The following is a 17,685-nucleotide window of genomic DNA, read 5'->3' on the forward strand; positions in this document are numbered from 1 at the left end:
GGATTGCGTAAAGTTGTTACCATGCTTTCTAGTTCCCAAACTTGTCTATCTACACTCCTTGCCCATGTGATGAAGTCGGAAATGGTAGGGGAGATAGTAGAGTAGAGCCCTTTGTTCTCAATTGCATGAATTTCATTTTCGATGGGAGAAATGAGGTGTGAGCAATCTAAGGTAGATTCATCACTTGTAATCGCTAGAACTCCAAGAGGATTCTGAGTGTTGTTGGGTTTACCTCCTGGTGGTATTGGGAGTCGACCATCTTCAATCATATCTTGAAGCACGTGTTTCAACTTGTAGCATTTTTCTGTGTCGTGCCCTTTGCCCCTATGGTATTCACAGTAGGAATTTTCATCCCAGAACTTGGACTTCCTTTCGGGTTCGGGAGTAGGTCCAATGGGTTGGAGTTTACCTTGCTTCATTAGCCTTTTTAGAGCGTTGGAGTAAGTATCCCCAAGGTTTGTGAACGTCCTTGGTGGGGTAGTTTTCTTGGATGGCTCGAGAAGATTAACCTCATCGGTCTTGCTAGTAGAGCCGTATGAACGACTTGTGGACCCTTGATATCCTCTACCTACCGTTTTGGACAAGAGTCCTTTACGGATGTCATCTTCAATTCGCGTCCCTAATACGGTTAAGTCCTTGAAAGTCTTGATGTTTTGATATCTCAAATGATTGGCATAGATGGGTTTGAGATTATCCACAAACTTTTCCACAAGAGTAGCCTCATCCGGGCATTCAACTAGTTGGGTGCTAGTCTTCCTCCACCTACTTAGGAAGTCGGTGAATCCTTCTTTGTCATTTTGGGTAAGAACCTCTAGAGTACGCATGTTGACTTGGATCTCGGCATTATCCGCGTATTGTTTAGAGAACTCAATTGCGGCATCTTCCCAAGTAGCGACCTTATTGTGATCTAAAGTGTAGAACCATTGCTTCGGAATGGTGTCAAGAGATGAAGGAAAGATCCTTAAGAACATCTCGGGTCTGATGCCTTTGATAGACATGTAATCCTTGAAGGCACGGATGTGGTTCAAAGGGTTCTCGTGCCCCTTGAACTTAGGGATATCCGTCATGCTAAAGTTAGTTGGCAATTTGGAATTGACGGCCTCATACTTGCGATTGTTCTCCCTATAAATGTCATCCCCCTTAAGGTACATCAATTGCTCCTCTAAGTATTGGAGTCTTTTCTCAGCTACAGTCATCCCCATGAGAGGATTTCCGTCTCTAGATTCATCATCGGAATTACCTATTACTTCCTCTTCTTGAGGGGGGAGTCTCCCTTCTACGGAATAGATCCGTCCTTCGATAGTTTCAAGGCGATCATGGACTTGATCTTGGGTGACTTGGATTTGGGCTAGCGCGGCTAGGATTCGATCATTACCATCTTGAATTTGCTGGAGATTTGTTTCATCACTTGATCCGGGCATCTTGGAGACTGGATAAGAGATCGGCGACGAATCAAAACACGATCGACCATTCTAACACACTTGCTAAAAGAAGAAAAGTTTTGACTCGTGAAGTGGGTGTGTGCCACTTGTGTTGAGTGAGTTTTGAAGAAAGACAAGGTCTTTGAAAATGTGTGTCCTAGTCAACTGTAGTGTAGTTGTAGGAGTGGACTCGAAGTGAGGTTTTGAAATGGGCTTGTGGCCCGAACTTTGACGCGACAAACGGACGAAGTTTTGACCGGATTTTGCGCTAATTAGAAGCCCTATTTCGAAATTCTTGTTTGAAAAAAGGTTTTGATTTTTTTGAAAATTCGTCATGGTTTTGTTTAGAAATGGTGATCACGTAAGGTTTACACATTTATTATAACGGGATGCTGAGTGCATTTAGAAGGGTTTTGGTTTAAAGGGTAGGTTGCCATACCGAACCATCAAACCCGAAGTCTGTGGAGAGGCTCGTGCCAAACAAGAGTAAGGCCGATTCCTAGTCCATTTCCTCAAGTAGTGAAGGCCCTTGACACAAACAAGAGTAAGCATCATGGTATGGATGACGTCAATCGCTATCCATCCTCGGGCCCAAATAAGAATTAGGACCGTTTAGACGGGACGATTGGTCGAATGGGTTGGGTTGGGCCTAGGAAGGCCGAATTAAACGGTCTAGGAAGACCGAGTTATGAAAACCGACAATTGTCTTGTACAAACTATTCCCTAACCTTGTTCAAGTTTCACCCTTGGCTACACGTAAGTGTATTATCCCCAGCGGAGTCGCCAAACTGTGGAGAGCAGGCCGCCCACGGGGGCGCTTGGTGAGAAACGAAACAAGCGTTTGCATTTTGTATGGAGTCGCCACCAATTTTTATGGGAAATTGGAACCGTTCGAATACCTCATGTCATGTCAAGACATAAAGTAGTGACATGAACACTAAGCAATCGTTACCCTTAGCATTCTATGTCTAGAATGACTCTCGTGGATGCCAATGAACACGGGTGCTCACGGAGATCTGGAGTAAGGGGTGAGGGTACGTATTAGGAAGCTCTTTTGATCGAACACCTAATCCCGCCCGCGTCGATAGCGGCCTCTACTAATGATTAGGGAAATCGTCTATACAAGATATATTGTCGGTTATATGCATGCAATGCAACATCCAAGTTTTGATCCTAGCATGTGAGAATTAACTAAGTCGGTTGACAATTAATTAGCATACAATTGGGTCGAAATAGGATTTAATATTGATTTACATGTGAAAACATACAAACAATAAAAGCAACACAATAACGATAAATTACAATAATGAGAATTACAATAATTACATTGAAATAGGCGATTTATGTCGAAAATACCTTTAAAACGGATGATTTGAGAAAAAGAAATAAAATAAAGAAAATTAAATAAACGAACAGGAATTAGCGTGATATTACGGATAGTAGTTAGTTAATACGTAAACTAATTAGACTATGTCAAGGCAGAAACGGAGTTCAGGGACAGAACTCAGCCAGGAACAGGCGCAGCAGAGCTGCGTCCTTTGGAATAGGCGCAGCAGACGCTGCGTCTGTTCCTTGGCTCAGTTCTGGCTGTGAAGCCGTATTTGCAAACCGTTAATGTCGATTGATAAATTTAATGATGAATTAAAATAATTACTCGGATGAAAGTGATTAACAGGTTATTTAACATGTGAATGGGTCATAAAAACAGTAAAACACGGATGAGACGGATGCAAGCGGATTAATTACGTGACGAAATAATTACAGAAGTGAAAAATATTAATGAGTCCTCTATTGAAATCAATTAACTAGTCTAAACATGATGATATACGACGAATATGCGAACAAACAGATGAAAACTATATCAAAGACGAATTCCAGAAACTCAATATGAACAAATTGAATCTCTACAACCCGGAATTGAATTTAATGACGAAAACCCGCAAATATGAATTACTTGGGATTTAAGTCGGATTTATGACGATTAAAACATATGGATGATTAAAACAATATACATATGATTATTAAACTATTGTGCCGAAGAATTAAAGAAAACAAGTGAAAACAAATAATCAAAGACGAATTACAGAGGACGAAGGAAGAAGAAAAGAAGCAGGAACTGCGGCAGCCTCACGAAAAGGCGCAGCAGGAACTGCGCTCCTTCGAAGAGGCGCGGCAGTTGATGCGTCTTTTCTCGACTATCAGTCTTCTGAAAAAAAAGAGGTTTTAAAGACGGTTTTAGAAATCGGTTTTAATGAGGTATTTTCGACATAAACCTTACATGAGTGATACGAAAAAGTAAAATACAATAAATAAAAGAGAGATTACACCCTCAGACTTACATGTTGACGAAACGATAAGAACTAAGATATCGATTAGTGATGCTCGACGCGAATGTAAAGAAAGTGCCCTCGTAAGAGGAAAACGATTGATTAATTAAATTGATTATTGTGTAGTTGGTCAAATTGGTCGGTCATGCAACGGAGAGGCTGGTACCCGGAAAGATCCGAACTTACGTGGTCGAAAGTTCAAGCACGTAGGCGCCAATAAGTAAGAACAAAGTCTAGAATGCAAAGGGATAAGAGAAGGGCGGACACTCGCGTGAGAAATATGAGGAGCGAAGGCTCCTATTTATACTAATCACGTGAAGGAATTAGGGTTTTGGAGACTCTTTGGAAGTGAATCTCGTAAAGATATGAAAAAGATACGAGAAACAAGCAGAAAAGGGCCTGGGAAGAGGCGCAGCAGCCACTGCGTCTCTTGGAAGAGGCGCAGCACCTGCTGCGTCTATTCCCAGGAGGTTTCCTCCTGCTGAAGAAAGATTTCCGCGTTTGAGTTATGGTAGGACGGAAATAATCCGATTTCCTTAATATCTTATATGAATATTACGGGATATTATTTGCCAAAAGATAAAATTTGTGAAATATGGAATAGAAATATCCGGAACATTCCAGAACATTCCGACTCGGGATTTAACAGTTATCAGAAAATGGAGACGGTTTTAGGCCCGGACTCCGAATGTGCTCTAATTACTGCCAAAACGACCGTATCGGGACGTAGATGACAACTAAGAGGTCGACATTAATATTTGAGCAATCACTTGACGATAATCTTACGAACTGTCACAAATCGTTCCGCGTATCAAACATGCGGCCCAATCATCACCGGGTGGTTTGCGGGAGGTGCAGAAATGAGGTATCTACAGAAGTTGATATTGTCGATGATTGCAGTGATGAGATCCTGTATGACGATTACGACGAAGATACTGGCGACCACTATTTGTTACATGTCGAAACAACTGAAGACTGGATGCGCGTGATGGATCCTCGCTACGGCCGCACAATTGAATGTGGACTACCAGCTCCGGATCTAACACTTGTGTCCAAGACTATGATAAAACACAAGGAGATAATGGCGCCTATTCTTGAAGTTAGGAAAGAAACAATTGACTATTGTTTTATCGACGATGACGAGAACCTCTCAGATACGTGAGTACTTTATTTACTCTTGCACTGTGATAAACAAAACGTTTTACTTTGCAAGTGAATACTGTTTCAACTGAATAGTTGTTCTTTGTTAAACTCGTTACTCTATTAAAAGGTGTTCGACTATTACATATCATTGTCCAACAGGAAAGGCTTGTCTCGTATGGGAAGTATCACTTCATTCCAAGGGAAGATTTAATTTCATTGGCTCCTGGTGAGCTTATTTATATAATGGTGACTGAATGTTGGTCAATGTTGCTCAATGACCTCATCTCCAGAAAGGTAGCAAGTGATACACCATTGAGGATCTTCATGGGCTTGGGTCAATCTGTATGTTACTGTAATAAATAAATTTTTATTCTTATTGATTTTGTGTTTCTATAATGTTTATTGACTTTGTATTTATATTTAGTTTTGTAGGACGCATTAGCAACTATGTCTGTTGGAAAACCCGTTCAAAACAGACATTTAGAAGGTGAAGTTTTCTTTGTCCTTCACACAAAGTGGATCAAATACAACCCGAGTCCACCGAATTTCGATTGTGATATGGTAAACCACATTATCGTTAATATTTTTTTTATTCTTATATAAGTAGAGTGTATAGAAGTTCTGTTTAGCAATGATATATATCTGCTTAATTGCAGATATTCATTCCACTCATTCTGGAGGACCACTTTTTCTGTGCTTGCATAAATTTCATGTCGCAAACCGTTGACTACCTAGACAACAAACCCTTATATGCCAGATCCCGAAAAGCAAAAATGGCAAGAAATGCGATAAGTTTCTCTACTTACAAAGAACAATGTTATACCTTTAAATTTCCATTAAAAATTTGGAAATCATTGTTACAATAACATAGATACTGAGAATGATTACTTTTTGTGCAGGCAAATATCATGGGGAAAATGTTGTCAGAAATGCAAATTGCAAAAGGCTCCAAAGTGGAAAGTTTCCCACTGCAGAATGTGAAATTTAAATGGCAGAGCATTGCAAAAAATGTGGATTGTGGGGTTTTCATGATGATGCACATGGCTTTCTACACGGGGAAGGTTTTTGACTCTGAGCTAGGTGATGAACGGAAAAGAATGTTGTACCGTGCTGAAATATGTGCAATACTTGTTTTTAGCGACTTGAATCAAGTACGAAAAGAGGTGCAAGGGAGGATATCAAAATTCAGGAATGAAAGGGAACAGCTGAAGGAAAAGCTGCTGCAAAAAAGAAGGTTGGAAGAGAAGAAGGAAAAAAAGGAAGAGGAAAAAACAAAGAAGCCACAGGAAAAACAAAAGGAGGAAGAGCCCAAACAGCCGAGGGTGAAGTCGGTTGCTTACAAGCGTTCTCCTAGAGCAATTGGTGAAGATGAGAAGATAATATTTAAATTTCATAAAGATGATGCTATGGGATGTTCTCTAGGTCACGGTGAAATTGACGGTGATATATTCCTAGTCTCTGAATTTATGAGAGCAAATCGAAACTCGCTGTCAAAGATACAACTAATCCGAGAAGGCACGTTCTTGATTATGCGTTTATGGATGATATCGACTTCCACAAAAGTTAAAATACTTGTTGTTCTTGTGAAAGTGTTATTTGTTACATTTTTTTCGTAAATGTGTTTTTTAAACACTGTTTATGTTACAATGTTTCGCGAAAACTCTTGAGTAATCGACTCTTATGGTTCTCGTAACGGTGAGATCCTGGCTGCGTTTGGAGACAACGGGAGGTTGACAAGAGCTGATATACTCTCACTACGTCCTAGGAGTCACACAAATTGGATGGTGTTTGAATGCTGGTCTCTACTCTTGAATTATGTCGAGAAAAAGAAAAGAGGCACAAGGGCGCAAGGCCAACCATACTTTACTTAGGACTAGGTCACATGGTAAGTTGCATCGGTGTTAAATGTCCGCTTACGTTCAATAACATATGATTCTTTTACAAGGGAAATCTAACCCTTACATTTTTTTTTTTTTTTTTTTTTTTAAACTACAAAGATGCTCTCTGGTGTGATGCGGGAGGATAGTGAACAGTCGATATAAAGAACGAGTTGTTTGAAATTTGGGATAATTTCATCAACGCGAGCAAGGCAAATTACAGACTTGATGCCGAACTTATTTTTATACCTTGTTTGGCTGGCTATCACTACTTCTGTGTGTGTATTAATTTCCTCAACAAAGAGATTAGTGTGATCGACAGTCAATCGTATGCTAATTGGGAGTCTTCATTCACTTACGACATCGCAATGGCGTGAGTAAGTCCCCCGAGTTGTCAAATTGTATGTTTACATTTCAGTTTCGAGTGTTACAAGAATACGTATCTCGCAACAATTTTATGTTGTTTGTTTCTTGTTACCATCTATTCGTAACATTGTTGATTACTCGATTTCTTAATTGATAGTAAAAGGAAATTAATGTTCTGTTTTCGACAGCCGATTGCATGAGTGACTACCTGGACACAAAGGGCGACGTGAGGGTAACTGAAATGCTCCGCTATCCTGTGGTAAATGTGAAGTTTAAAAGGCAGAAACGGGCTTCCGTATTTGAAGAGTCAGCCTGTATCACTATGACAACCGTCTCTAATTTTTTGGGATATGCAAACAAGTCTTCTTTGCTCAACAACACATTTTATCGGCGGGCATGTGCTTCCCAAATTGTTGCATGTTTGCTCATGGCTGACATCATCAAAATACGGGCTGAATTGTTGGATTTGTTGAAATCTTCAAAAATCAAAGAAAACAATCTGGCCTGATATAGCTGCAAGGAGGGAAGCCGCTAGAATGCTCAAAGGGAAGGCAACGGAAGATGAATTGTCAGACAAAGAACCACTGATTGAGAATGAACCGAAGCCACTCAACACCGAAATGCCTGTACTTCGTTTTAAAGTGAAAATCAAGTGATGTACTCTAAAACAATGTTACTTTAACAACGTAATAGTGGCTGTCATAGACAGTGGAACATATTTTGGAATATTTTGGAATATATTACAAATAAGTTTGTTTCTTTATAAAGAACTTATTATATGCGAGAATTCATTAACTATGTTATCAGAATAAAGGTGATGATTTCAAAAGTGAAAAGAGAAAACATAATTTGACGTTTTGAATTCTTCACTCTTGCAGCTGTTATAACTGCACTTCATAGGGAAAACGAAACATGGGTTGGATAAATTTCATGTCTTATTTTGTCTTTTGGAATTCAAAAATTAATTTTTTTTTAAAGCATTTAATTTTGAAAACAGTTTTTAAAATGTTTGTAACAAAAAAAGTCGAGACAAAATGAAAATGATGTTACTGTAACACTGTGATAGTAATAAATGAAAATTATAATAAAAGATTTTGACGCTTTGAATTCTCCACTCTGTGCAGCATTTATAACTGGACTTAATTATGGGGAACATGCACGTGGTTAACATCAATCATCATTTAAAAACAGTTTTCAAAGCGATTAATAAAAAGTGGTTTTTAAAGCAGTTAATTTTTTTTTAAAAAAAATAACTGTTTTGTTTTTCACAATTATCTATAAATAATCTCATTTTAAAAAAACACGATTATGTTACTGTAACAGACGGTTTTGACGCTTTGAATTCTACAATCTGCAGCAGTTATCTTTCTAAAACAGTTTTTCACTTTGTTTAAAGTGACATTTTTCAAGGCAGTTATTTTTTTTATTTTTTTTTTTAAACTGTTTTGTTTTTTTCAATTATCTATAAATAATCTCATTTTCATTCAACATTTACACTTCATTTTCTAAACAAAAAAATAAGCCAAGACAAATTCAAAGGTTTTTCATGTCTAATTTTTTTTTAATCTTTTGTAATATTAAATATCTATAAAGATTATGGATGGTTTAATATTACAACTGTTGCTAAAATTTCATTTATTATATGACTACCTTGCTCTAATTGAGGGAAAACAGTTTATGTTTGTTTATAAATAGATTTTGTTTTCTCTAATTTAGGGAAAACAGTTTATTTTTTTTTGTTTTAATAGGTTTTTTTTTTTTTGTTTCAGCAAGAGAAAAATGGAACGAATTCAAAGGAAACTAGAAGACACCAAGTTTGAACTGGAAGAAATGACAAGGCATAGAGATTCATTACTTGAGCAGGTTATATCATCAGATAGTAAGGTAATAGAAATGGTAGAACGAGTACAAGTGCTTGAAAATGACTTGAACAATGTCAAGCTCATATCAAGTTTCGATGGCGGAAAACAAGTGTATTGGGAAACAACTAGAAGAAAATAAGTCAAGAAATACATGAAACCGATTTAGACCGTCAATTTCTCCTTGGTGTTACAGCTCTTAGGGAGTCATATGGTAAACTCAACCCTTCGATTAACAGGAAGTGGCCTCTTGTTGTCAAAGCTATTGAAGAGATGGAAGGTTACAGGAATAATCTGAAAAAGGAGTTGCTAGAGGGCGAAAGCAGCGTTCATTCTCCTCCTGTGAATAAACGACTAAGAAGGGAGTAAAAGATTTAATATTTCCTTAATCATTACGAGTTTATGCTTCTTGTGATGACTTATATTTAAGTTAACTCATCATTCTTTGTTTGTAAGTATTTCGTTTTTAATCAGTGTTTGTAACACTTGTTTTTAATGAATGACATCTTAATTCGGTTAATTGTCCAATTTACTATTAGAATTGTGGTATATTAAATTGAACAACGATTACGTAACTATGTTTAAAATTGTCAAAAAACGCTCCTAAAACGGGACGGAAAAGGGTTAAGGGTTGGATTAGGCGGCACCGCTTCGCGGAGCCGCCTAATCCAACCCTAAACCCTTTTCCTTAAACAAAGGTTGTTCGTAGTACAACAATGTTACAGTAAAACCAAAACTAAACCCTAGGGAAGGACGGGTGATACCCTGTCGTGGACGGGATTTAAATTTGGGGAAAAACGCTCCTAAAACGGGACGGAAAAGGGTTTAGGGTTGGATTAGGCGGCACCGCTTCGCGGAGCCGCCTAATCCAACCCTAAACCCTTTTCCTTAAACAAAGGTTGTTCGTAGTACAACACTGTTACAGTAAAACCAAACTAAACCCTAGGGAAGGACGGGAGCTAACCTGTCGTGGACGGGATTTAAATTTGGAGAAAAACACTCCTAAAACGGGACGGAAAAGGGTTTAGGGTTGGATTAGGCGGCACCGCTTCGCGGAGCCGCCTAATCCAACCCTAAACCCTTTTCCTTAATAAATCGTGGTGCAAAAAAACCAAAACTAAACCCTAGGGAAGGACGGGTAATACCCTGTCGTGGACGGGATTTAAATTTGGGGAAAAACGTTCCTAAAACGGAACGGAAAAGGGTTTAGGGTTGCCGCCTAATCCAACCCTAAACCCTTTTCCTCAAACAAAGGTTGTTCGTAGTACAACACTATTACAGTAAAACCAAAACAAAACCCTAGGGAAGGACGGGTGATACCCTGTCGTGGACGGGATTTAAATTTGGGGAAAAACGCTCCTAAAACGGGACGGAAAAGGGTTTAGGGTTGGATTAGGCGGCACCGCTTCGCGGAGCCGCCGAATCCAACCCTAAACCCTTTTCCTTAAAAAATCGTGGTGCAAAAAAACCAAAACTAAACCCTAGGGAAGGACGGGTGATACCCTGTCGTGGACGGGATTTAAATTTGGGGAAAAAACGCTCCTAAAACAGGACGGAAAAGGGTTTAGGGTTGGATTAGGCGGCACCGCTTTGCGGAGCCGCCTAATCCGACCCTAAACCCTTTTCCTTAATAAATCGTGGTGCAAAAAAACCAAAACTAAACCCTACGGAAGGACGGGTGATACCCTGTCGTGGACGGGATTTAAATTTGGGGAAAAACGCTCCTAAAACCGGACGGAAAAGGGTTTAGGGTTGGATTAGGCGGAACCGCTTGGCGGAGCCGCCTAATCCAACCCTAAACCCTTTTCCTTAAACAAAGGTTGTTCGTACTACAACAGTGTTACAGTAAAACCAAAACTAAACCCTAGGGAAGGACGGGTGATACCCTGTCGTGGACGGGATTTAAATTTGGGGAAAAACGCTCCTAAAACGTGACGGAAAAGGGTTTAGGGTTGGATTAGGCGGCACCGCTACGCGGAGCCGCCTAATCCAACCCTAAACCCTTTTCCTTAAAAAATCGTGGTGCAAAAAACCAAAACTAAACCCTAGGGAAGGACGGGTGATACCCTGTCGTGGACGGGATTTAAATTTGGGGATAAACGCTCCTAAAACGGGAAGGAAAAGGGTTTAGGGTTGGATTAGGCGGCAATCCAACCCTAAACCCTTTTCCTTAATAAATCCAACCCTAAACCCTTTTCCTTATACAAAGGTTGTTCGTAGTACAACAGTGTTACAGTAAAACCAAAACTAAACCCTAGGGAAGGACGGGTGATACCCTGTCGTGGACGGGATTTAAACTTGGGGGAAAACGCTCCTAAAACGGGACGGAAAAGGGTTTAGGGTTGGATTAGGCGGCACCGCTTCGCGGAGCCGCCTAATCCAACCCTAAACCCTTTTCCTTAAACAAAACAAATCGTATAACATCATTCTTTGTAAAACTTAGGAAATATGCTCCTAAAACGGGACGGACAATGGTCCTAAAACAATATTTATTGCTATATAAAATGTTGTAAGTGCTGTATAAAATGTTAACTATGATGTAGGAAAATCGAATGACTTTTTACTTTGACATGTTATTGCCACAGCAACACACAATTATACTTTTTATTTTTACTGTGACATATTATTGTCACAGCAACACAAAATCCTACTAATTATTGCTAAGGTCACAATGTTACTATAACATCATAACAGTATCAAACTTTTTTCTTTTTAGCTGCTTTCTCAGCAGCTACATCAGCTATGCGAAGAGGGCATGTTCTCCTGTCGTGGGTAACTCTTTCTTTGCAGTATGCACATAGCCTCTTTGGCTTGGCTGCTTTTTCAATGGCCTGTTGTTTAGCTGACTTCAATCTTTTTCCACTGCCCTTGTTGCGTGCTTGTTCCGGAGGGTGGATAGTGACTTCAGACGACGAGCTGCAGCCCAACAGCATCTCCATCTCTTGGTCTTTTGTAAGCGGTTCAATACATAACTTCTACCGGAACTCAACTAGGAGGGATGCTAACTCTTCCGCAGCAGGTAAAGTTTTGAGAACACCCACTATCTGACGGAACTCTGACCATACATTGCACAAATGACTGTTATCAGACGTAGCCATATATGAATCCTCAATGACATTCCCATTCGAATCAAGCCTGGATGTAAAATAGCAGGTTACTGTTTATCATGGTGACAATGTTACTATAAGAAATTATGGTTACAATGTTACTGTAAAACAATTACTGTAACAAGTCAAAACTGTCACTGTAATAATGTTTTCGAATCAAACTTGTTCGCTGCGTGTGTGTTATTTAGCCAACGATCTACAATGTACTTGCTTGGTATTCGCCCAATTCCTTTGCCCTTGTACACCCACACAATATGCCTGCAGAGTAATCCAATTCTTTCGAACAGTTTACACTCGCATACTGCATCTGTGCTTCTAAGGTCCAACCTCACCTTGAAAATTCTGTCTGTCTCAGCATCGATTACATGAATTATGTGCACATGCTCCTCCTTCTCAAAGTCATCAACACCACATGAATCGGCAGCCATTACTTCTTCTTGAAACACCTTGAACACAGCATGTGTGTATATAATAGCGCCATGCTTTTCTATAGGTAATTCTGTCTTAAGCTCAGGGAATGAGTGGTCGCTGTTATAATCATCGCACCTTCGTGTATAGCGCCGCTAGTCCATAGCAGTTTGGAACCTGGTTTTAATGCAACAAGGATTCGGCAACAAATTATTTATGTAACAATGAAACAATGGTATTGTAACATACACTGTTCCTGCAATCGTAAGGAATGAAAAAGAGTTGTTTACCTCATCCAAAATTCGACCAGTGTACCAAAGTGATTCTCATAGCGCTTGAAAAACGAATTTGTACTTTTTGATCGCTGTGTTGTTCTTAATATGCAGCCCAAGGCAAGGTCACGATGGTAGGCAGGAATCCAATGGTGTCTGTCGTCGAACATTGTAGTCAACCAATCATTATCTTCCAGCTCGAAATCTGAAATGACCTTCTGCCACTTCTCTTCGAACTCCGACGGCTCCATATCAGGGTCCCAAACAACAGCGTTGAAGCGAGCAAGGAAGTCCGTGTCTCTGCAGAGTGCTGAACCAACTTTGTCTGTGATCTTTTGTGTAATATGCCACATACAATAACGATGCCTAGCTGTCTTGAAAACAGAAGGGAAAGCCTGTTGTATGCCGGTCATAATGAAACAGCAAGTCAGAACGTGATATTGACCAGTGATAGAGAAAGAGCAAGTGAGTAAATTTAAGTAAGTCTATTCTGATAACATTGTCACACTATTACCTTCTTTATGCCAGGGCATTGATCCGTGATCATGAATCGCGCTCTTTTTGTCCCATGGCGTCAAGAAATCTTTGAAAGGTCCATTGGAAGGAGATGTCATCCTCGTGTAACAGGAGACAACCGGTAAACAACACCGACTTTCTGTGGTGATTAACACCTGTGAATGGTGTAAAAACCATATCATACTTGTTGGTTCCGTAAGTAGGGTCGAAGCTCACAGCATCCCCAAAGAATGAGTAGTTTCTAATACATGTAGCATCAGCCCAAAAGAACTTTGTTAGACGGTTTTGCGGATCAACATCATAGGCGAAGTAGGACTGGGGTTGGGTCGCTTTGAGTTTCTCGAGTCGATCGATGAAAAGGTCAGCATCTCTTAACCCAATGTAGCACTTGATATCTCTTTGAAAGTTCTTAAAATCTATCAATGTAGCACCGATATTTTCATACCCATTGACAAGTTCCTTAACTTTGTCTAAAGGTCAATCCAGCGCCAATATTCAACTTGGAGTTGTCCAAGATAAGCGTCTTGTGGAACATATCAAGGGATCGTGAAATCTTATCGAGATCTCATTCTGACAGAGAGAGGGTGAGACGATGATTGTGGACTTGGAAAACTCGTCAATCATAGCCGGGCCATCAAGGCCATGTAGAAGGGCAATCGACGTACGCTCGGCATCCAATTCTTGTGATTTTAACTCGCCGTGTAACTGTACTAGCTGTGGACGAACCATCACCCATATTCTCATCATCCTTGGTTCTGGGACGCTGTTTCGGATTAGATTCCCTGAACCCTTGACGGTTGCAGACTACGAATTTTTGGTGTGCAACACCACCTCGTAGTGTTTTCGTACTGTGCTTCCGAGGGGTAAATCCACATGCCCGAGCATAAACCTAGTAGTTTTGCTGTCCTTCACACAGTGGATCAAATACAACCCGAGTCCACTGAATTTCGACTGTGATATGGTAAACCACATTACTGTTAATATTTTTTTTTTATTCTTATATAAGTAGAGTGTATAGAAGTTCTGTTTAGCAATGATATATATCTACTTAATTGCAGATAATCATTCCACTCATTCTGGAGGACCACTTTTTCTGTGCTTGCATAAATTTCATGTCGCAAACCGTTGACTACCTAGACAACAAACCCTTATATGCCAGATCCCGAAAAGCAAAAATGGCAAGAAATGCGATAAGTTTCTCTACTTACAGTAACAATGTTATACCTTTAAATTTCCATTAAAAAATTTGGAAATCATTGTTATAGTAACATAGATACAGTAACAGTATTACTTTTTGTGCAGGCAAATATCATGGGGAAAATGTTGTCAGAAATGCAAATTGCAAAAGGCTCCAAAGTGGAAAGTTTCCCACTGCAGAATGTGAAATTTAAATGGCAGAGCATTGCAAAAAATGTGGATTGTGGGGTTTTCATGATGATGCACATGGCTTTCTACACGGGGAAGGTTTTTGACTCGAAATGGGGATGAACGAAAAAGAATGTTGTACCGTCTTTGAAATATGTGCAATACTTGTTTTTAGCGACTTGAATCAAGTACGAAAAGAGGTGCAAGGGAGGATATCAAAATTCAGGAATGAAAGGGAACAATTTGAAGGAAAAGGCTGCTGCAAAAAGAAGGTGGAAGAGAAGAAGGAAAAAAAGGAAGAGGAAAAAACAAAGAAGCCACAGGAAAAACAAAAGGAGGAAGAGCCCAAACAGCCGAGGGTGAAGTCGGTTGCTTACAAGCGTTCTCCTAGAGCAATTGGTGAAGATGAGGAGATAATATTTAAATTTCATAAAGATGATGCTATGGGATGTTCTCTAGGTCACGGTGAAATTGACGGTGATATATTCCTAGTCTCTGAATTTATGAGAGCAAATCAGAAACTGCTGTCCAGTACAACTAATCTGAGAAGGCACGTTCTTGATTATGCGTTTATGGATGATATCGACTTCCACAAAAGGTAAAATACTTGTTGTTATTCTTTGTGAAAGTGTTTCTTTGTTACATGTTTTTCGTAAAAGTGTTTTTAAACACTTTGTTTATGTTACACTGTTTTGCGAAAACTCTTGAGTAATCGACTCTTATGGTTCCGTAGAATGGTGAGATCCTGGCTGCGTTTGGAGACAACGGGAGGTTGACAAGAGCTGATATACTCTCACTACGTCCTAGGAGTCACACAAATTGGATGGTGTTTGAATGCTGGTCTCTACTCTTGAATTATGTCGAGAACAACAAAAGAGGCACAAGGGCGCAGGCCAACCATACTTTACTTAGGACTAGGTCACGTGGTAAGTTGCATCGGTGTTAAATGTCCGCTACGTTCAATAACATATGATTCTTTTACAAGGGAAATCTAACCCTTACATTTTTTTTTTATTTTTTTTTTTTAAAAAACTACAAAGATGCTCTCTGGTTGTGATGCGGGAGGATAGTGAAATCGATATAAAGAACGATTTGTTTGAAATTTGGGATAATTTCATCAACGCGAGCAAGGCAAATTACAGACTTGATGCCGAACTTATTTTTATACCTTGTTTGGCTGGCTATCACTACTTCTGTGTGTGTATTAATTTCCTCAACAAAGAGATTAGTGTGATCGACAGTCAATCGTATGCTAATTGGGAGTCTTCATTCACTTACGACATCGCAATGGCGCAGATAAGTCCCCCGAGTTGTCAAATTGTATGTTTACGATTTGATTTTGAGTTTCAGATTTCAATGTTACGATGTCATATCGTAACATTTTTATGTTGTTTTTGATATTCTTTGTTACACCTATCTTTGTAACATTGTTGATTACTCAGATTTCTTAATTGATAGTAATAGGAAATTAATGTTCTGTTTCTGACAAGTCGGTTGCATGAGTGACTACCTGGACACAAAGGGCGACGTGAGGGTAACTGAAATGCTCCGCTATCCTGTGGTAAATGTGAAGTTTAAAAGGCAGAAATGGGCTTCCGTATTTGAAGAGTCAGCCTGTATCACTATGACAGCCGTCTCCAATTTTTTGAGATATGCAAACAAGTCTTCTTTGCTCAACAACACATTTTATCGGCGGGCATGTGCTTCCCAAATTGCTGCATGTTTGCTCATGGCTGACATCAACAAAATACGGGCTGAATTGTTGGACGCTGTTGAAATCTTCAAAAAATCAAAGAAAACAATATGGCCTGATATAGCTGCAAGGAGGGAAGCCGCTAGAATGCTCAAAGGGAAGGCAACGGAAGATGAATTGTCAGACAAAGAACCACCGATTGAGAATGAACCGAAACCACTCAACACCGAAATGCCTGTACTTCGTTTTAAAGTGAAAATCAAGTGATGTACTCTAAAACAATGTTACTTTAACAACGTAATAGTGGCTGTCATAGACAGTGGAACATATTTTGGAATATTTTGGAATATATTACAAATAAGTTTATTTATGAATAAAGAACTTATTATATGCGAATTCATTAACTATGTTATCTTTAATAAATGTGTGATTTCAAAAGTGAAAAGAGAAAACATAATTTGACGTTTTGAATTCTTCACTCTTTGCAATTTATTATAATCGCACTTCATAGGGAAAACGAAACATGGGTTGGATAAATTTCATGTCTTATTTTGTCTTTTGGAATTCAAAAATTAACTGTTTTTTTAAAGCATTTAATTTTGAAAACAGTTTTTAAAATGTTAGTAACAAAAAAAGTCGAGACAAAATGAAAATAATGTTCTTGTAACCTTTGATGATAGTAATAAATGAAAATTATAATAAAAGATTTTGACGCTTTGAATTCTCCACTCTGTGCAGCATTTATAACTGGACCTAATTATGGGGAACATGCACGTGGTTAACATCAATCATCATTTAAAAACAGTTTTCAAAGCAGTTAATAAAAGTGGTTTTAAAAGCAGTTAATTTTTTTTAAAAAAAAAAATAACTGTTTTGTTTTTCACAATTATCTATAAATAACCTCATTTTAAAAAAAACACAATTATGTTACTGTAACAGACGGTGTTGACGCTTTGAATTCTACAATCTGCAGCAGTTATCTTTCTAAAACAGTTTTTCACTTTGTTCAAAGTGACATTTTTCAAGGCAGTTATTTTTTTTTATTTTTTTTTAAAACTGTTTTGTTTTTTTCAATTATCTATAAATAATCTCATTTTCATTCAACATTTACACTTCATTTTCTAAACAAAAAAATAAGCCAAGACAAATTCAAAGGTTTTTCATGTCTAATTTTTTTAAATCTTTTGTAATATTAAATATCTATAAAGATTATGGATGGTTTAATATTACAACTGTTGCTAAAATTTCATTTATTATATGACTACCTTGCTCTAATTGAGGGAAAACAGTTTATGTTTGTTTATAAATAGATTTTGTTTTCTCTAATTTAG

General features: G+C 38.7%; 1 protein-coding gene across 1 annotated transcript; it reads right to left on the reverse strand.

Annotated features, from left to right (window-relative positions):
* Positions 1-11,968: 11,968 nt before the first annotated feature.
* LOC141639654 (protein FAR-RED IMPAIRED RESPONSE 1-like) lies at positions 11,969-13,193 on the reverse strand. The gene is made up of 3 exons (XM_074448733.1): positions 12,799-13,193; positions 12,263-12,646; positions 11,969-12,128 (listed from the first exon to the last, which is right to left on the reverse strand). Exons 1-3 carry the CDS (start codon positions 13,191-13,193, stop codon positions 11,969-11,971), a joined length of 939 nt encoding a protein of 312 aa, XP_074304834.1.
* Between the last annotated feature and the right edge of the window lie 4,492 nt (positions 13,194-17,685).

Source organism: Silene latifolia, chromosome 2 (assembly GCF_048544455.1).
Source record: "Silene latifolia isolate original U9 population chromosome 2, ASM4854445v1, whole genome shotgun sequence".
Lineage (NCBI taxonomy): Eukaryota > Viridiplantae > Streptophyta > Magnoliopsida > Caryophyllales > Caryophyllaceae > Silene > Silene latifolia.